General features: G+C 45.2%; 1 protein-coding gene across 2 annotated transcripts; it reads right to left on the bottom strand.

The window, feature by feature from the left end:
• Positions 1-1,104: 1,104 nt before the first annotated feature.
• Positions 1,105-21,224, bottom strand: DPP8 (dipeptidyl peptidase 8). Of its 2 annotated transcripts, XM_052672474.1 has the most exons (20): positions 21,084-21,224; positions 18,981-19,250; positions 18,324-18,436; positions 17,244-17,417; positions 16,182-16,350; positions 14,830-14,940; positions 14,350-14,478; positions 12,570-12,631; positions 11,457-11,557; positions 10,196-10,373; positions 9,935-10,094; positions 8,474-8,553; positions 8,099-8,251; positions 7,352-7,487; positions 6,539-6,684; positions 6,146-6,292; positions 5,462-5,614; positions 3,395-3,537; positions 2,618-2,729; positions 1,105-2,038 (listed from the first exon to the last, which is right to left on the bottom strand). In XM_052672474.1, the coding sequence occupies exons 2-20, from the start codon at positions 19,237-19,239 to the stop codon at positions 1,916-1,918; spliced, it is 2,649 nt and encodes an 882-aa protein (XP_052528434.1). In that variant the 5' UTR covers positions 19,240-19,250; positions 21,084-21,224; the 3' UTR covers positions 1,105-1,915. The 2 variants fall into 2 exon arrangements, with proteins under 2 accessions (XP_052528434.1, XP_052528435.1); XM_052672475.1 differs by lacking the exons at positions 1,105-2,038; positions 2,618-2,729 and having other exon boundaries at positions 3,401-3,537; positions 5,478-5,614.
• Between the last annotated feature and the right edge of the window lie 64 nt (positions 21,225-21,288).

Here is a 21,288-nt window from a genome sequence, read left to right as displayed (position 1 = left end):
GACTACAGCCCAGGTTCAACCACAGTTCCTTTCTCAAAGAGGAGATGTCAGAAGGAGCTCTCTGCCATGCCAGATCCCAGCAGCAAAGCTGCTACCGAGCTGCTAAGGGGATTTCAACTCATCCACTGAAAAAACAGTGATCTGAAACCCCAATCCCCAAACTAAACGCTCCCACGTCAGGGAAACGTACACCTACTGCATACCTGTTTGCTTTGGCTATCTTTTGCATAATCCCCAAGCCAAATCCTGTTCTCACATAACATTTCACACCTGTGTAACTGCAGTGGCTCTGCCAGTGTCAGCGCTCAGCAGCCCGACTGCAAAATGTGCAGTGTGATACAATACAATCAGAAGGTGCTACATCCCAGAGTCTCATGGCCAAGCTGAACAGCACCACAGCGAGGAAAAGACAAGGGCACGTGTGGAGCACAAAGAGCATAAATACTGAGAGGGATTCCATGTTTTGAAAAGATGAAAAGAAAAACCATGCTCAGCTTCTCTCTAGCACCAAAAAGGAAAGGAAAGGAAGTTCTTAGGTTTCTAAGAAAACCATTAAAACGTACAAGAGTCTCAGAGGCAGGTCCCAAGGGGAGAATTTCCTGGATTAAAGAGAATCATTTTGCCATGGATTTCTATCTCAAACAACTTGTTGCAAGTTTAAAGTAACTTCACATAAGACACTTTTTAGCCAAGCCTGCTGCTTAGTTAAAACCTCACTAACAAAAACACAACTGGGATTTCATCCTTTAGGCTTAGAGGGGTTACCTTAAGCTATGCAGAAGGGAGCTCTCAAACACAGCATCACAGTCATGCTATGCAGCAGTGCTGGAAATGACCTGGGACCAGAGGACTGAGCAGAGCCTGGGAATCAGTGCCTTGAATATAATCAGGAAATCCAATGGAGCAGCTCACACTGCCTGATGCGTAGTTTTCGTACGGTCTCTCCTCTCCAAATCCTCTGCAGACCCTTGAATCAGAGCGTTGAATCTCAGAACTGTAACAGGATGCATATATCTACATCATGCTGATGTGACAGTAAGAAAACAGTACTGCAAAAACAGCTCCAGAATGAACGTCAGGGAAAAATGTCAGTGAGGAACGGGCTGCACTTTTAAGCTTCTTTTAGAATTTACAAAGTCTCAGCAATTTGCCTTAAATTAGTTTGCATCCCAAATAAAAGATTGTTATGCTCACATCACAGTAAAACATCATTTCACTTCCCCAGCTGAAATCGAGTACAATCAGGATAGGATAGCAATCTGCTGGAAGGAAAACCAGTACGACTTATCCTGAGAAGAAAAGCCATTTTTGAAAAGAATCTGGCATCAGCTGAACTGAATCCAAAATTTAAAATCTTCTTAGGGCAGCTTAAAAGTGTTTCTCCTTAGAAAACAATCAGAAGCTGGATAGGGGACGTGTCTAACTTGGGACCAACTTTTCTGGAGTGAGACACATCCCGCTTAGGAAGCATAAAAGCTATACAATGACATTCAAAACGTAATGTACACACTGTAAGCATCCAGGTAAACTCCTGCTGTGTAGTGAGTAAACTTTCTAGTGTCAAGGAGCACACTGTAAAAACACTGATTAGATCAGAGTCTTTTTAAAACGTGAAGATCTGGTGCTGTGGAAGTACTTTATCTTCAGTTGAGCTCCTCCCCCGAGAGAACACCCATGGTACTGCATTGCACTACAGACACTGGATTTTATTTACACCCTAAGCTTTAAGGTTATTAGGCCATCGTCCTTTAATTCCCTATATGGCACCAAATTTACTTTAAAAAAGTGTCTCTCTATGTATGAATGTGTGTGTACACGTGGCAGGCACCAAAATGCAAAGTTCTGTGGTTTTCTCTAGTTTCCTCTCTCCTCATTCGGAACAGCAGCCAGCTGAGCAGAGTCCTGCAGAGGTGAGTTACATTGCCTTCAGGGCAGCAATGCGAGAGCCCAGATTCTCTTGCAGGTAATACAGTAGATGGAGTTCATAGTGCTCTCCCGACTCAGGCACCCTTATACTGTGCCTCTCCTGAGGGTAGATCTAAAATATAAAATAAAGTCATGAGTACCCACAAAACTTTTGAGTGCCAACATTTAAACTGGTCCTGGAGTTCAAAACATGCGTGCCATCCCCGTGCAGCAGCTCTGTCTGCACTTCAGCATCCCCTCCTATGCTTCCTGAGCCTGGAGACAACAACCTGCATCCTCTGATCCAGCTTGTGCTTAGCTGGATGCGACTCCTCGCTGAACAGAAGCAGATCCTGCTTGGAGCCATCACGAACATCAGCATGCTTCAGTTCTGCAGCACAATGCAGGGTACCTGGGCTACATCTGCACCCAACCAGAAGGGTTTCATTAATTACATAAGCCTGCTCTGTGCTGCACAGACACTGTAGTACTGCTTCCAAACTGTAGATCTCCTTGGGAGCAGCCTTCACTGCTCATTTACCTAGAAGTTGTTTGGTTTACTCATAAATCTTCCTTTAAAAAAAACACAGTAGGCTCAAATACTGGAGTTTTACTCCAGAATCCCAAGCTGCCCAGAACAGACACAACACAAGCTTCTGTTTGTACTCCTCAAAGACAACACTTCATTTTCACATCCTCATTCTTGCCTTACCTGCAAGTCGTATGGCTTCCCAGCTCTCACTAAAAAGCTGAGCAAAATACTAGTGTGTGCAAAGTGAACGTTCTCATCCAAGAACCCATGTAGCAGCAGCAAACGGTTTGGTCTGAGGAAAGCAAGAGACAAACATTTCTAGATAGCATCCCAGAAGCTGCCAGTCACTGCACAGTCCACAAACACTCCTTCCAAAAGAACAAACAGTAAAAATGGCTGCACTGAAGAGAGTAACTTTGCTATTGTGAGCTGCCCTGGATGGACCTGCAGCTCATCACAAACCCTCTCCTCCTCTACAAGCTCTTCCTGCACACGCACATAACAGTCACATCTTTTATCTGCACATTATCACTATTTTCAGAAACAATTCCTACCTTGGATAATTCAACAGCTTAACACTTGCTCAGAATCACTGCTGGTTTTCTGCTCTTTGGCAAGAAAGCCTGCAGCCTCAGCCTGCTCTGCAGACAACTCTGTGCTGATGCAGACTGAAAGCACGCAGAAAGCATGCTGATAAACTAACTTTTGTCTAGCTTACTGCGACTCTAAACTGCTAATCATATAACTGGAGATGTGTTTGTCATTTCTTTAGACATAAAAATAGTCTTAATTACAGCTAGGATAAAAGGGGTTACTTGGAATGGTCCGTAATTATGCAAATGTTCATTCAAGTCTATTACGCTCATTAGTGTTGTTTTTGTTTTAATACCAGCATTTATGATTCCGAGATTTAATTGCCGAGAACAGGAAATAAATAGTCTGCAGAACCAAACTTACTCAGAAGGAAACTTGTCAGCTTGCATGGCCACGGAACCCAGGTAGTAGCCCTGCTCGTTGTGCTCCGGGTGGCCCATGTAGCGCTCTGTGTAACCCGTGTCATAGAAAACCCACAGCGTCACGGGCGCTCCGGCGATGGCAACCTGCAAGTCAGCACGGCTCTCAGCACAGGGAAGGGATGACAACCCTGACACCTCGACCTGGGGACGTCCCTCCCTCCCTCATTGCTACCCAGCGCTCAGGATACACGCTAGCGAGCTCCCCTTAGAGTCCACAGCAGTCCTTTCCACAGCTCGTGTGTCTGCAGGCTTCAGTACAGCCTATGTTCAGGCAGCTGCTAAAAGCAGGAAGATCCTATGGGCAAATCGGGAGCAGCACTGAGCACACCACCTGCAGGTCCTGCTGGAGGTAAGCAGACTTAATTCAAAACGTGGAGCGCTCTCCTTTGGGGTCACAGAACTTTTTATTAGAGCGTTTAACAGAAACTGGACTTAAGACTCCCTAGGACTCAGTAATCCCTCCTGCATACCCACCGACAGCATGCAGAGATGCTTGTGAGAAAAGACCAGTAAAAAACTAAACAAAATACAACTCGTTTCCAGTCAAGTATTTTTATATGATAATCCTTAAGGAGTTGTGAAAAGTAATGATTGAACCTCCCAAGAATACTGAGGTTGGATTTAGACAAAGCAAGGAGAACCACAAAGAGCAAACCGTGCTGAGAGCAATATTCAGCTCTCACCACATCTCTGCCTCTGACACTTGCCCAACAACAGTTTTGTCATTTACTGCAGCGTTCTCAAGCCAGGTAAGCAGAAGCACCTCCTTCCAGCACCTCTCCCCACGGCCAGATTGCCCCCCTGGCTGTTACAGAACACACTGTTACAAACCGATCTGGGAATAGATCAAGACTACAAAGAAACCATCCTCTTAGGACAGAAGGAGAGTAAAGAGGGGAGGAGGAAGAGATGGTGGTGCTGTTTCTCAGCGGGGTAATTTCCCTTGGTTGATTCACAGCACAAAGAGCTAAGCTGGCACAAAGCAGGCAAGAGTGACACTACATGAGGGACCTTCAGCACACGTGACCTCAGACTGGTAAAGCTACAGCAGCACTGTTACACTTCTGCAAGCTCAAAAGTCAATCAGCTTAAAGCTGTTCTACACAGCTCCAGAGAGGCAGCACCTTCTGTGTTCAGCTGAATGGGGTGAACAGTTGATCCTCCTCACCTCGGCTCACAAGAACTCTCAGATGTTTCAAGAAAACTGGCCTACCTGAACTGCCTCACACTCCTCTCACGTTACATTTCTTGGATACCTAAAAGCACCCTGCCCACATCAGTGCAGGAAGCCTCACAGACAGCACAGCACCTTCACATCAGGTCAGGATTATGTCAAGCTCACGTGGAGCTAAAGGAAGGAAGCACAGCGATGGTGCAGTCACACCAAATCGCCCTGAGGATGAAGGCTGCAAACTTGCACAGGGAGGTGGGAAAGAGCAGCACTTAATCTTACAAATGCAATCCAGTGTTATGAGGCATCTCTATTAGCATGACTTACTGGGGCTGCACAGGTCTCACTGTCTCTGTTTGAAAAGCTGAATCACCTGTCTGTTCCAGTACAGACTCAGGGTGAATACCAGTCCCAGACACCCCTGAAAACCCAACAGTGACAACAGGCTAACAGAGGAAGAGCATCTCGTCCCCATGCTACAGATGGAAACAAGTGCAGAAAACTGCTCTTGCAGTATCCACTGAATGCTGGTTTAAAACTGCACAGTGACTTGTTGGAAAGCACTAGATTTAAAGTGTGAATAAATTTTAAGATCTATTTTCTGGAAGCATCAGAAGGCGAGCCAGTGTCTAATAAAAAAAAGCCTAATTAGAAATCCTGTACAAGGAAGGTATTCTAAAAAATCAGAACTTGCCTAACTAGAAAAAATCTCGATGGAAACAGGCAGAGCACTGCGTCTCACTGGTCTTTGTGCTGTGACCACCTGAGGGAGGTTACACCATTAGAGGAAACATTCTGTTTGCACCACCAGAATAAGTACTCAATGTACAAACATACCCTGAAGATATCTGACCTCTGCATTAAAGCCATAAGAGAGAGGTAGCCTCCATATGACCAGCCATGAATGCCAACACGATCCAAATCGATGAAGTCATACTGTGATGCCAAGTAGTGCAGCCCTTCCACTTGGTCATCAATTTCTATTTGCCCCTGGGAAGAGAGAGAAAAGGGAAGTTGTCAGACGCAGACAAAAGGCACATCTCATGATTTCTGAAGGTAACCAGCATTCATACCTTTGCTGCTTCTGTTTGTGCAGCAGCCATCCACACACCAGCACTCCACTGTACTAGGCACGTTACAGAGAGATGACTCCTTTCCTTCTTTAGACACATGCTAAGCCACCAGATAAAACCTGTATTTCTGGTGAGAGTCAGAGATCCTAGAATAGCTTGAGTTGGATTGGACCTTTATGATCTAGCTCCTTTACTAACAAGATTCCCCTTGCACGTGATAAGCTTGCAAACTCAAATCCTGACATTGTATCCATCCCACGCTGAGCACCTTTCCTCTCTCACATTCGTACTGCTCAACTACACACCGTTTCCCTCCCCAAACTAAGCAGCACTGCACAAACTATGTGGGATATCTGTGCCAGACTGGGACTTCAGCTCAGGTAACACCAGGATTCCAACCTGGCTCTGGCTGAAAATGAAGAACCAGACCCAGTTGGTCTACACTTACCATTTTGTATTTGAAGGCTCCTTCAAACTTCAGCCCTCGGTGGCAGGACCCCCTGTTGTCAATAACCACAACAACGTAGCCTAAAGAGGCCAAGGTGTTCAGTCGGAAATATTTGAGTCCTTTGAATCGATTGTTCACTAGCTGCACCTGGAACAGAAGGACGACGACACAGTCCCCTATGTAATCAAAACTATTAATCCCATTTCAGGCTATTTTTATTTACTTCCCTTTCAGTGTTTTATACAGCTTTATAATGTAGATTTTTCAAAATCTCTCCTCCCAGCTGTAGGTCTCTACGAATTAAGCTCTGTTCCCTCAGTAAGAAGTCATTCTGTGTCATGGAAATGAAGGGTCCAAAGGCTCCACCCCACCACTCAGAAACACTGCACTCACCTGCGGGCCTCCATAGATGAAGATCACAGTAGGGTACTTCTTCCCAGGCTGCAGATTGTGAGGTTTGTACATCATCCCATAGAGCGTAAACCCCGTGGAGCTCTCAAAGGAGAACACTTCTGGGGGAATGTAATCAGGAAGAGGGCCTGGGAAGGCACAAAGAGCCCGGATTAACAGGGAATGGACAGCTCTGCTCCAGCCCTGTCCCATCACCGTGCTGCTGCATCCTCAACAACACACCTTCCCCACACTGCCCGTGGATGTGGTTGGGACCAGGCAGAGGCTGCGAATGCCCCAGACATATGGGAGCTTTCTCTGTCCTGTCACATACCCATTCCTCTTCTCCCCTGAATGCAGCAACAAGATGAAAAGTAACAGAATCACAGTGGAAAAATAAAAACCTAAGAGCTGCCTCCCAAAGACACCAGCAGACAGCAAAACAGAACTGCCTCAGAAGCGTGTGGCCCTCCCCAGAGGCTCAGAAGCAAGCTTGTTAGCATGATTTAGCTAAAAAGTTCACAAGCTCACTCAACTCCCCCCTACTGATGGTAAAACATGCTTTCTACTGGCAGTAGAAACTTAGCAATTTAAAAACTTAGAAACTTAGCACTCTAAATTCCTTCTTGGCCAGCTTATACTCATTTGCCATCGAGCTGAAAATGCCACTCCTCCACTTCCACGAACTTTTCACACAAGAGCGAGTTTCACAGGGAAGCCTAATTACCCACAACAGCAAATCTCAGATTAGACTCTGGGAAGTCTCACCCATCTTCCTGATTGTCTTTTTGCAGTTTCTTAACAATTCTGTTTTACCTGCTGAATCTAAAATCGTAGCCCAGAATTCCTTTGTCCTTTGAGCTGCATCATCTTCATGTCCTGTCAGCCGGTAAAGGGACACACAGTGTGGGTTCTTCTGATTGCTGTACTTGCTAATAAACATGTCACAATCCTAGAGAGAAAAAGTGTTATCTTGAACTCCTCAGTACAGAGGTACAAGCAAAAGGATCATTTTTTTCCTGTATTCATATCTTTTGGAAGACATTTAGGAACCAAATGAAACCAGGAAGTCTCTTCTGCAATAAGAGTGATAGACTCTGAGAAGCCACAGTCCTCAGCAAGATTCAGGCACTGATGTTTGAAAACTAAAAATACACCTGCAAAACCAGCAGTGGCATGAGGACTTTGTCATACATTCCTCTCCAGGCAGAGCAGTTACAGCAGAGCAGGTTACTGCCCCAAATGCCTCCCCACAGGTTCACCTCCTCAGGGGACTTCTCAACAGCCCACTTCAGGCAAGAAAAGCCAGGCTTGGTTTCAAGCAATTCAACCTGCCTGAGCTCCTGTCAGAGCTGAAGAGCAACCTGGACCAGGAGGTCAGATCCAGTTTCCAGAGGCGGCCGCACGCTCACTGTACAACATTAAGCACACAGCACAGCGTAACATTGACTTCTGTTACACTGAAATACAACCCTGCCTGCTGACTGGTGAAGGACACGTTTGGCAATAAAACACAACACACCCAGGCAGCCCTGCCTATCCAGGCCTCGTGCAGATGGATACCTGGCTGACACAGCAGGCATGAGAGTAACCACGTTCTGTCAGTCGTTTTACTTCTCCGGGATTCTTGTAGTTAACAACATACAAGTGATGTTCTAAAGGAGAGTCTTTTGTGCCTTGAAAATACACCAGTTTTTTGGCTTCGTCTACATAGATCTGTCACAAACAAAAACAACACAAAACAAAAACAATATCCAGTTATGGCTGAAACAAAGCCCAGGTCTTCTTTCCCCACCAAGTCTTCCCCCCTCCCCTTCACCGCTTCTATAATTTGGAGTTACTGTCCAGCAATCTGCAAGGAAGAAGCCAAATGCCAGCTGTCTTCCAGCATGCCTGCATTGCTTGCAAGATACCCATGCAGCACGAGCAGAGACTTACATTGGACCCATGTCTGCCAAGCACTTCCCATTCCCCACTGGTAATGGCAATCTCCTCTTTGATGGGGCACTTGAAGTCACCTGCAAACACAGAGATTTTACACTCGCACATTTTACAGAACACACAGACACCATGACATTTCTTCTTTCCAAGCCTTTCTGCTAGACACAAGCCAAGAACAACGTGGCTCTGCAGAGGACCCGTATCTCTGGCAACTCCGCAGACAAATGTCAGAGCTGGTACTACACATTCTGAGAGCTGTGCATTGAAGGATTCACAGGTACTCTCCAACTGACACCTGGATAGCTTTGCTTCTTGCTTTTTTTAATATTGAAAAGGGTGCAAAGAGAATCTCCAGTGTCAAAAAAGGGGAATTTTGCTTTGGGCTGGGAAGCAGCTCTGCTTTTATAAAATGGCTTCATTTGCCTTGGAAGGAGGGAGATCTAGCAAGGAGAAGTAATTGGATACAATCATAGAAGTCTAATGAACCCAATCTAATGCTTTTTGGAAAAAACCCACACCAACAATTGCACTAAGCTGGGACCTACAGTAAAATTAGGTGCACTTCTTGTGCACGCAGAACTCAGCGAGTGCCTTCAACACACAACAAGTAAATTAAATATCACAGCATGAAACTGTAAATGAAAGAACACATACTGTGGAAAAAACATTCCAGGGGCTTTGTGCACAGCTCCACCATGCAAACTCTGACTGCAGCTTGGAAGCACGTGGTCCTTGCATTGATTTCTTTTTTTTTTTTTCCTTGGAATTACTCTTTCCGCATTTCCACTTGCAACAGCTGTCAGTAATTTTCTCCTACTAACATCTCTGTCTATACAGCAATACCATGACTGTTTCTAAGAGCAGATAGGAATTCTCTGAATAGTTGCCATATCATAGGTTTTGCTGCCAAGCACATATGTTCATTTTAAAGGGACTAACAAGTGGGCCCCTTAGACAGGGAGGCCCTCTGCAGTCCTTTTTACAGCATGTTCAAACTGTGCTCTTTATCAGCCTCTGCTACGATCTGCTTGTAAAGGCTGACAGGAACTACGCTGGTTTCACTTCCAAAACCAAGTCTTGAACACCTATTAGATACACTGGACCTTCAGATCAGAGATAGCCACGTTATTCCTGTAATGATTAACCCACTGCAGTCAGGAAGTAAACAACCCCATCACTGTCAACTCAGTGCATGTCACAGCACCACAGGGAAGCCCATCTGGCATCTGATTTTTTGAAACTTTTACCTCCAGTCAGCAAGGAAGAATCAGGGTTAAAATGAAGGTGTGCTGCACACAGAATCACCCCCTTACAATTTCAAGAGGAATGACTGTGCAGTGAAGGGCTTCTCAGGAAACAACAGGAGTTTCTAGTGATTCCTGCCACCCGGAAGGACATTCATTTCCTCACCAGTCAGCAGCAAATGCCCAATTAAAGCAAGAGAATAAACTCACTCACTTGGAGCAGGGAGTCCTCCAGATGACCGCTTATATTTGCTCTCCTTCAAAATTGAGACAATTTTGTACAGGTGTCTGAATCCTGTTTTACACTCGGAGGCAAAAATGAACTCTATCTCATCTTCATGGGTTTGAGGGAAGACATAGAAGATATCATGGATCTGTGGAGACAGAACAGCACGTTGCTGTTATCAGCAGGACTTTGGCACTGAAGTCACACATAAACACCTCTAACTGACAAGGCTGAAATTCAAATTCTTACATTTATCCATATGTCTGTTGTTTCCTCATAAATAATTAAAGGTGTAACAGAATCTGGTACGGCGTCGATAAGTTTCTGCCTTTCCATTGCATCATATTCTACCGGGATGAATAATGCAGGGGGAATCAAGACGATCTGCAGTCGAGTCTGGGAACGATCCAGTAAGATGGACCAAACGCTGTTGAGAAGACAGATATTAGAGAAAACAGCATACAACAATGAACAGTAGAGAGATCTGAAAAACCTCAAAAGCAGCACATTACCATGAGGCATTTCAGGGGAGTCAAGAATGTTCGGCTTCAGATTAAGCAAAAAAGCCACATGTAAAATCTCACCCACAAAAACAAACCTCTTCCATAACTATTTCTCTTCATTTCAATATTGCATAAGCACTGGTGGTTGAAAAGTTTAATTAATTCTATTCCCCCAGATTTGGATTGTGCTTTAAAGGAGAAAGAGAAGAGAAAAATCAGAGGGAATAATGAAGAAGAGGAATAACCACTGTTTCAGGATACTCGTCAAAATATTAATGCTTTAAATCTGTACCTGGCAGAGAGTAATACTGGCACCTAAATGAACTGCCAGCAGACCCTGCCATACTTCTGATGACTTTACATGTAGCTCTAATAATAATCCTGAAAAAAAGCAAGACAATGGAACAAACGTGTCCCTGCATTTCTTCCACATTTGAAAAAAATAAATAAAGTGAAATCTTTAGATTCAAGAACTGGAGAAGTGCAACTCTGGAGATGCTTCTGGTGAATTAGAAACACTGCACTACATCATCTACAAGGTTAAAAATGACATGCAAATGTAAGTAGCACTTATAGCAGGTTTTCTGATCAGTAACTCTGGTCAGTAAGGACACTCCAGAGGTGAGGGTGGTAGCCTGGGGGACCTGGGCTCATTTCTGTCCTCAGCCATAGACTTGCTGTGTGACTATGGCAAGTCACTTAGCCTCTCTGGGCCTCAGTTCCCCATCTGCAAAATGGGGATAACAGCAATGCACTCTGTCTCACAGGGATGCTGGGAGGACACAGACATCAAAGGCTGTGAGTGCCCATCCCCAAGCAGTAGGGCCAGGCGTCAGAGGAGGTAAGGACTGTTTGGTTTTGGAGAAGCTGCCTTCTTTATGTAAATGTATTTGTAGCAAAGGGAAAATGAAAGAAGGCTTCAGCTCGAGGAAGACAAAGACCGCTACGTTCTGCTTCTAGCTGCACTGCCCAAACCCTCTAAGCAGAGACAGGATTAACATACGCACTATTTTCCTTCTGGCGTCCACCCAGCTCTAGCAATGTACTCCACTCCTTCAAAGAGGATCTCGAACGGCTGAACCAGCTCTTTATCCACAACACCTGCAATCTGTTGACAAAGGAGTAATTCAGTGACTGACATTGACTGAGATGAACCCACACAATCAGTTTTCCTGCACGATGAGAGCTGGACACAGCAGACTTCTTCTGCGCAGCTTAAGCAATTTAGATTGTTTTGTCCTTTCAGTGCAGGGTATTCACCCCACCTGTAGCCAGACACCAGAATATTAGTAGAGCTGTTCACTATCAGCACAGCAAGGGCTGGGACTTGAGGAATACAGATTCTGCTCACAAATCCATCACGTGCCTTGCCTAAGACACTTAAAGGATCAGTTTCCCCATGTTAAATACAAAGGGAAGGTGATTTGTACCAAGCTTATTTGTAGAGAGTTTTTGTTGCTGTATGTTGAACATTCTGCATGGCATCCAGTTATCAATACGGTTCTAATTGATACACAGCTCTGCATCTTGCTCCTGCTGGGACAAATCACAGTGGTACCCCAAGGATCCTGGCAGCTTTCCCTCAATGCTGGTTCACATCAGCACTGCTGTCCCAGCAGGTGGGTGTTGATGAGCTGAAGCAGCTCAGGAGCAGAGAGGATCCAACAATGTATGGAGGTTAATGTATCTGTTTGGTAAGATTAATTCCCCAATTGTCCAAAGACCTTGGATTGGCCTATGGAAATTTCTGCATTTGTTCAAAATTCCTGGAGTGAAAGCAAAGCTCATCTTTTCCCACAGTTCATGCTTTTATAAGGTGATACTTTCTCTTTGCAATCAGTTTTTTTCCATCGTCTGCAGCCAAGCAATCAAGACATCTGTCACATAGCAAAGCCTAACCATTCACACCTAAAATGCTCTGCTCTGCAGCTGAGTTCATCAAACAGTCCTTGAGAAACACTGCTGAACACAAGGAAGGAGCCAAGTGCATTGCCTCCAGGTAAGCCACTGAGCTAACACAACAAAGAAAGTTCAGTTATGCTGAAAAGGAAAGTGGTTTTTACCAAGAAGAGTCACAGAAATCAAATTTAACTTGGGAACAAGGGGAACATGGAACTTACTCTTCCTTCTTCATTGATCACCACTTCAGAAATCTTGAAAGTGACCTTTGGATTTGCTGTACCTACAAAAACAAATGTTAGCAGTCAGGCACAAACTGTTTGCTTCCAAGAGGGCAGGCTTGAACTGTGGATTACTGTGTTGTTATTTGTACAGAACTGGAACAGGAAAAAAGCAGAACCCTCTTTGGTCAAATAGCCTGCTTGCACATATTAGAGAACCAGGCACAGAAAAAAGAGACTACAGACACACAGCAGAATTGGTGGATGTAATGCCACAAACAGCTCTGATCAAGGAGCTGTGCTACTGTCAGTCAGTTTGCTCTCCCACAGACAAAGCATGCATGCACCACCTGGACAGCAAAGCAAGCTTTGGTTTACTGTTTGGCTGATATTGAATAAAAAGCAGAGCAATACTTTTCTGTGCTGGACAGTGAAAATCCACCTAGCTCTCCATACAAAGCCTGAACAACACAAATGTACAGCAGCTGCAGTGCTGAGGGCCTGCTGCACAGCAGAGGTGAAGGATAAAGAGTAAAGCTGTTGTGTCAGTCTAGGCAGCTCCATCTAGCAGCTTCCACATAGTTTTAATATTCTCAATGCTGCTTTCACTTTATCAACTCACAAAAACTGACGCATTGAGGTGGAATGACTTGCTTTAAGCCACAGTTCTGGCTTACTGAAGTACTCGTCTTCACCCTGGTAACAAACCATCTCAAGTTTTGCCCTTATAGCAACCCAAAAAAGCCTACTGCCTACGTGGTTCTGACTGGAAACTGAGGACAGAGATTAAAACACATTTGTTTGTTTTCAAGGCATTTAAGGCTTTGGCTGCCTGTAGGTTTTCCTACGCTGCTTAGATTCAGCACTTAATAAAAGTATAATAAAACACCCTCACAAAATCTAAGTGTCCCCTAGCACTGGAAAACATGAAGTCACCTCTTGCTTTGCAGGCTAACATGGCCCCTCCTGCTCCTTAAAAGGAGCAGTAAATCAGAATCATAAGCAGGAAACTCTTGCCAAAGGATTAGGGCAATTACAAGACCTGATAATAAAAACAGATAAAAAGATTTCAGGAGTAAGAAAGAAACAAACTACTTTCATAATGTGATCAACACGTCCTGCAAAAACAGCAGCGAAATCTCAGAAGAGCAAGGGTCAGCTTGCTCAAACTTGCCCTATACACCTGGCACAGCACAGTAGGACTGCAGAAGTCTCATTGGCTCCAGCCTGCCCTCGTTCCCTTACTGCTGAAGCCTTCACATCACTCACTGTTTGAAAATGGCAGCAGAGGCTTTCCCTCGTAGTCTGTAAACAAGCACAATTTTCCAAGTCCAAAAGCATTCGTGGAGATCAGAGCCCTTTAGAGCTACCAGGGCACTGCCAGCAGCTAGCAGGATGCCTCCCCCTGGGAAAATCAAAATGCTGTCATTCTGCAGCTATTCCCTCAGAGACGCTGGGCTGTAACAGGAACCAGCTTCTCTGTGCCAGGATCTGAGACAGCAGCTCCAAAATAGCGACAATCAGGTAGGGTTTCTGCCAACTTCTGAGGGACCCAGACTGAGTTCTTAGTAACCTCATGGCTGGAAAATCAACACAGGCACAGTGACTAATCAAACCTCCAGGGCAGAAGTTTTTCCACATACATCTCTGCTACCTGAGCACTAATTCCAGGACCACACGTCATGCCTACAACAACGCCCTGCTCTATCACCAGCGTAAGGCACACGGAATAAAATAAGCATCTCCCAGAAATGGAGATGCAAGGTCATCTGGGTCTCACCAGTTTTGGGGTACCGGAAGGAATCTGTTCTTCTTGTCTCCAACATGGGTGATGTGACATGAATGATTTCCACTTCTGACTCATCATTTTCTTCATAAAGAATTCGAAGAACTTTACCCCCATTCAGTGCTGTAAAGGAATTAGCATTTTCTGATCAGAGCAGCTCTCAAAATTGGTTATTGCAGACACCAGTGCTTCCCTAGGAGAACATGGAGGCTGAAAGAATGAAGGAATGTCTGTGACTCTCGTTTCATTACACAAAATGCACCAAGTCTCATGCAATTCCTATCACTGTTGTGAGAAGGAAAGTTTCTTCCCCCAGTAGCTCAGGCTAACGAGGGCACCTTATCACGTCCACCACTGCAGACACTTATAGCTCTTCTTGAACTATAAGGTTCCTATCCAAAGACAAGAAATAACTTTCACAGCACGGGGGCAACTACTTGTGCCTGTCAGACACACTGCATCCAACGCACTTACTTGGCTCTGCCTTTGGACTCCACCAATAGCCAGTGTATCTGTCAAACTCCTCCTGCAGCACAAAAGTAGCCACGCCAGCAGACTTTGGATCTTCCTCAACACTGGCAAGTTCTCAAGAAGAAAAAAAAAAAAGAAAAAAAAAAAAGACACAAAAGAATTAGTTCATGATGTACTGCAGAATCGAATCAGCTCTGCATTATCCCAAACACAGCCTATGTTCAGTCTCTGGAGAACAATGACATGATAGCAAATCTGGCTTCTCAGCAGAACTGCTTTCACCCCACTCTGTTGATTTATCTGGGGAAGACCTAATCCTCTCTGACACAGCAGCCTCTTTTAGGAAAGAAAAGCCTCATCTTCCTTTCTTACTCCTACCCAATTAGTCTCTCAGTTTTCCATGCATTCATCCAAGAAAGAAAATGTTCTCTCTACCTGAGCTCAGCAAATTGGAACCACAAGTTTTAAGGAAATTAAAGCAAAAAAATCCTGAGAACTGACACCGAAAGTACCAACATTCAGAAAAAATTACCAGCATTTCATTCAGTTTACAGGCTGAAAGTAACAGACTTACATAACATCTCAACCCTATCCATAGGGCTTCAATATTTTTCCTGTTACCCTGGAGGTAACTTAGCAGCGCTCCATAAATAATTATCATCTGAGAAGGAGTCATTGCTATAGTTTATTTTTAATGTACTTACATAATATTTTAATAACTAACTTTCAAATAAGCTCAAGTATTATTGTAAAGTGTCAACATTTTTTATTTGGTTACAAATCTAATGATGCAGTTTCAGTACAAGCAGCATGCTTCAATTGCAAAATGCAATGGATTTTAAGAAGCTGTTTACCCACAGTTTTCCATTTCCCTTCCCTGGGATACAAGTCTAAATCAGACCTGGAGAGGGGTAGAAGCACAAACCTACAAGACTGAGGATGAGGGCACCAGCAGAAGCCACAGTGCTATTCAGAAACTCTATATTGTCTCTAAAAAGCCCTGCAGCCTGACTTTGCTGGCAGAAACTTTCCCCCAGCTTTATTCCACCCACAGCTACTCCACACAAAAACGACTGTTCTAGTACATAAAAAGAATATGTGATTCAGGAGAAGTCTTTCCATATGTATTCAACAAATCCTGCCAGATTCTGGTTTTCCCAGTGGACTCAGGAAAAGAATTTTCCTGCAGCATTTGCATTGGAGAAAACATACAGAACATGACAACCAAATCCCAGATGAAGTAAACAGTTGCCATTCCCTCAGATCTCAGGAGATAACTTAGTGCCATTACTTAATTCAGTACAGCAAGAACAAGTGCAGAGGAGGTGCAGAGATTTTAATTCAGGACGAATTACCATTGTGCACAAATGTTAGCCTCCTTTCTTCTCTGGTTTCTATATTAGATATCCAGATGTCATTGCTATGGATAAAGGCAATCCAATTTGGATCAGCTGGACAAAGCTTAGGATCCATCCGGATATTTGGACAACCGGTCTCTACCAGAACGGGTCTTAAAGGCTGTTGCTGATTAAAAGAAGAAAAAAAGAATAGTAAGTAGTGAAACAGTCACTGACCCAGATTACCAGAAGGTCTCTATGACCACAGCAATGTGCTTGCTGACTTCAAACACACAGGTTTAAAAGAGAGCAATCTCTACAATTTCCAAAATACAGAAAAATATCAGCAGATATTTTATAGGGAAAGTTGTGCTTCCACCATCTTGAACAGTTCCACCAAGGCCTCTTTCACCAGTGCTGAGAATTAACTGCAAATCAGAAGACAGCTTGCCTACAGAAGCCTGGCACACCTAAAAATTGACAGGCAGAACAGACAGAAATCTTGTTCTCCAAAACCAACTCGAGATACAGTAACAGCTGGGTTAGGCAAACATCAAGCATCGCCTGTATCAACAAGAAATGGTTTCAGCTTTCAAATCCAGCATTAGCACAAGAAAAGAGTAAAGGCTGCTTGTTCACAAAGTTCTACAGCCAAATCCTGTAACACATACAGTACTGACTGCTGAACAGTGACCACTAAATCACAGCTTGGGAACAAAAGCTGCCTCTGATATGACTTCGGAGTACATGGAAGAGCAGAGCACCACAGGCTTCATGTCCCTTTTTATTGGTAAAATATAGTAAAATAAAATTCAGAAAGTCTAGTGACTTGCCTTGCCACCAGAGATTCTACCATTTCTTTTTAATTCTCCATCCAAGTTTCTGTAACCATGGCAATGCATCCCTAAGGAGCACTTCTCCACGTTTCGAGGTTGGTTAAGGCCGCTTGCCCCTCCAGTGCAACTTGCCACGGCAGTGCAGCAATAGCTGAACCTCACATTCTGCCTTCACTAGGAAGCAAAGGAGCTTCCAGCCAGAGGCAGGAAGTACTGTGCAAGACAGAGAGATGAATAAACTCACAGTGAATCCATGAGGGCCTCCATCTTTTACATGATAAATTCCACTCCCAGCCTGAAACAGGAAGGTGCCGCTCTCGCGGTGGTAGTCGTAGCAGGCAATCCCAACAGTGCCAATCCGCTTCCTCTCCCGCAGCAACTCCTCTTCCCGAGAGTACATACCATAGTCCAGGATGGCCTGAACATGGGCAGAGAACACAATCAACACCTCTGCTCTGCATTTGCTACAATACTGTCAGAGCATCTCTGCACGCCAAGCTTCCAGGACCAGATGGCTGTGCAGACACCCTCCTCCTCCAGAATCCTGCTGACAGCCAGGAGCCACTCCTGCTTGTGCTTCTGCTGCGAAAACTTGTAGGTGCATTCCTCGACCGTATCCTACAGAAGTGGGAACCTGAGAGCCACTTCTCCCTTAGTAAGGCTGGCATTATTTCCAGTGTACGCTGGTATGAGAAAGATCAGACAGAAGGTCTATTATTTCTAGAAGGAGTAGGACAGCCTCCACCAACTTTTGCAAACATACATGGTGACTGGACTGGTGGGAGGAGAGTGCAGCATGAGTTTTATGTCTGGCTGACAGCCTCAGGAAGCAACATGGGGAAACAACACACCTAATTCCACACAGGAAATATCCTGCCTCCCTCAACCTGCTATGGTGCACGGAGGTGAGAAGAGGACACACAACCTAGAGTGGAAAAGAGATTTCTTGCTTCAGCCTGAGTCACAGAGCCACTGACAGGTCACTGGGGAGACTCATTGCTTCCCCCTGAAGGACAGTGATTACTGGAGACTACAGGCTCCTTCAGCAATGCCCAGGATCTCAAAGCAGAGAATGTGATGCAAATTAGCACTTGTAATCTCTGCTGGCAAAGGACAAATCAAACACATACACTCAGCTTTCATGATGCACACAGGCTGTAGCTCCAAAAACTGAAGAGAAAATTATGCTTGTTTTTGAGATGGTTGCAGAGTTAACCAATTACAAAGAGAAGCTTGAAGTGTTTAAGACCACAGTAACGGCTTATAGGTGTAACCTCAAAGCCTTGCTGTGTTGCTAAGATGTAAGAAAAAAATCAGGACCCACCGGAAAAAGATCCAAGAGAGGCTTCCAGGAAAGCAACAGGACAGCAGCTTTGTTCACAGTTTTTGGAATTTCAGAGTAGAAGAGTGTGTTCTCTCTATTCTCCCCAGACATTGCTGTTGTCAAAAAGGAAAGAAACAAAGTACATTAGTTTCCTATTAATAATTCCAACACTCTCAAAAGATGCTAAAAAACAGCTTCACAGGCATTCCTACCAAAGGAAGCACTGACAGTCTCTACAATGCAGCCTTGCACTGAGAAGTCCCCACTTCTCAGAAATGCAAGTCACAGGGAAGGTGAAGAACAAAGAACTACAGTCAGGCTTACTACATGCTGCTTGAAGAATAACCTTGTCTTGTTGAAGGTCAGGGATCTTTTTATTTTACAAGCTTTTAAGTTCAGAAAGGTCTGCTCTGTTATTTCGCCTGGCTGGAGTGCAGCACAATGCAGCTTATGTTTCAAAGATGATGCATCTTCAGGAAGGTTTGAATGCCTCCTTCCTGTTCATCTCTCTCAGTGCTACTCAGATTTCTGACAGCTCTTGCCAAGGCATTTGGGGACCAAGCAGAGGGAATCAGGTGCGCACAGAGGAACGGTCAAATCCAAACCATCTCTGCAGTGACTGTTTAGTCAAGGCACAGGCTGAGCCAGCAAACTTACCCAGATAGTAAATCCTATCAGAATGAGGTCCTTCGGGATCATTTTTCTTAACAAACGTGAAGTCATGTGGGGCTTTTGCCATCATATATCCATGATACTTTCGTGTATCTGTGAGCAGTTTCCGAAGCTGGCTCCAGGAATGTCTCTCTACATAGAAAGGTTCAGGTTTTGGCTGCTCCTCTCTCTGCACCTGCTCCTCACAGCCCGTGGTTTCAAAGACTTCGAGGCCTGGCTGTTCAGTTTCCATGGCTGCTGCCATGTTGCATGTTTCTGGAAAAGAAAAAACACCAGAGGGTCAGCACTCCTTTCCAGCCAAAGTTCACATCAGACTCCAAAGACACAACACAGCAAAAATGCTACGAGAAACCTGCTATTTCACATGGAAAATCTGAAAGGAAAAGGAGATGCATTTCTGCTATGGAAAACAGGCTGTCATTGCTCAGCTTTTCAGAACAAAGCTAATAATTTCATAGATCCACATAGACTTATTAGTGTTTGCCTCTTTATCTTAACACCTCTCAATTGCTCAGTTCAATAAATCCTTCCCTGTTAAGCTCAAACTTCATTCTTCCACCCTGTGAACGGCAAAACTAGCTTGATACATTGATATCAGAATAAAGGCTGATTAGGACTGTATCAAGAGCTGGGACAGCCAACTGCTTAGCAGATACAGTATTTGAAGTTGATTCTGAACCTACTGGCCATACACAACAGGGCTGGGCAACCATCATTCTCCTGTAATTTCTCCTTTCAAACAAAGCTGTGAAGGGTCTAGCAATACCATCACAATGATACCATCTACAAGCACGTAATTACAATTTCTGAACAGATTCTTCCAAAAGCATGAGGCCATACAGGAAGGTGACCCAGTGAAATGAGTGTTTTCCAAACTGACTGACCTGATCTTACCCTCCTGAACAGGTTGTTCAGTTAGCAGATATTTCTCCCTCAAGTTAGCCGTGCTTTACAAAGCATATCTAAGCTAGACAAAACAGCCCAGAGATCTGGCAGTAGGAAACCATAAATCCAAGATCTGAGTGCAGCTCCAAAAGGATCCCAGCTATGAACTCCTACACATAATTCATTAACAAAGACAGCAAGGCGTGACGATTGTCAATCCTCAAAGACAGCTTGTTTTTTCTATATATAAAATGGAAAGGCTGCACAACTGTTTGACACGCTGCTATAGAACAGGCAGAGCTTGCTGGTCTGAGCTTGCCAAAGACAATAATGAAAAACAAACCGAGCACCTGCATTCAGCAAACAGGCACTAAAGGGCCAAAGAATTTCAAGGCATGGGCTTGGCCAGCACAGCTACCCGAGATAAAGCTCCCTGATGGACCGGCTGCTCCTGCTGCTCTTCACAGATGAGAGGAAGAGATTGCATGCAACTTGGATCTAGCACGTTTTAACACAGAACACCAACAGCAGAGCAGGGCAAGTCTCAATCAAAAGCATGTTTGCAATTTTGCACATCCAAACACAACAAAGGGAGGCACTTCTTCTGTCTTAACACATTTACAACACAAAAGCAAATCAAAATGTAAACCTTGGAAGACTGAAAGGCCATCCCAGCCCCACACAGCACAGCACTCTGCTCAAACTGAGCTAAAAACAGGGCATAAGGCTTCAAATCTGAATAAAAAAAAAAAAAAACCAAAAACTTTCAGCTACTTCACAGAATTCCAACAAAGAAAAATCTCCTCTCCCCACCTACACCCAGATGCCAGTATGCCTCAACCCGACCTACTTCTCAGACACCCCTCCCAAGAAAAGCAGGAAACGAAGAGCGGCGGCCTTAAGAAGCAACCTGGCACGGACGGCAAAGGCACGGCAGCCCGGGCTTAGCGCGAGGATCTGCCCGAGATCGCTACCGCCTCGTTCTGCCACGGAACGCACCGTCCTTACGGGCGAGCTCCAGCACTACCGCAGCGCAGGGCCGTGCCGTAGTGGCAGACGGGCCCGGAGCGGGGCGAGCAGCCGCGGGGCTGCCCGAGCGGCCGGAGGAAACGGGCAGAGCCCGGGAGGAGCCGCCAGCCACGGTGCGGCGGGCAGGCCCGGCCGAGAGCAGCGAGCCGAGCAGCCCGGGGACAAATCCCCCACCTTCTCCAGGCTCGGCGCCCCTCCAGTGCTACCGGCGGTTCCCCGCAGGGCGTCCCCGAGAACGCCGGCTGCCGTCCGGCCCCGCTGCTCACGGCGCTCCGCGGCTGCGATGCTGCCCAGCCGCCCCGCCGGGCGCTTCCGCTTCCGCCAGATGGGCCGCCGGGCTGCTCGGCTACGCCGCGCGCCCCCTGTCGGCGCGGAGGAA

Source organism: Tympanuchus pallidicinctus, unplaced genomic scaffold (assembly GCF_026119805.1).
Source record: "Tympanuchus pallidicinctus isolate F22 unplaced genomic scaffold, pur_lepc_1.0 scaffold12, whole genome shotgun sequence".
Classification (NCBI taxonomy): Eukaryota; Metazoa; Chordata; class Aves; order Galliformes; family Phasianidae; genus Tympanuchus; species Tympanuchus pallidicinctus.
Note: the sequence above shows the minus strand (reverse complement) of the source record. Positions and strands in the feature narration are given on the sequence as shown.

What these genes read in the sequence shown, in the direction of transcription:
- DPP8 (XM_052672474.1), bottom strand. Translation starts at nt 19,239, where the DNA reads ATGGCAGCAGCCATGGAAACTGAACAGCCAGGCCTCGAAGTCTTTGAA. An exon ending in CTTCCGGTACCCCAAAACTG is followed by an intron (nt 12,632 to 14,349) that starts GTGAGACCCAGA and finishes TTGTTTTTGTAG; the next exon opens with GTACAGCAAATCCAAAGGTC. An exon ending in TTGGCAGACATGGGTCCAAT is followed by an intron (nt 8,252 to 8,473) that starts GTAAGTCTCTGC and finishes TGTTTGTGACAG; the next exon opens with ATCTATGTAGACGAAGCCAA.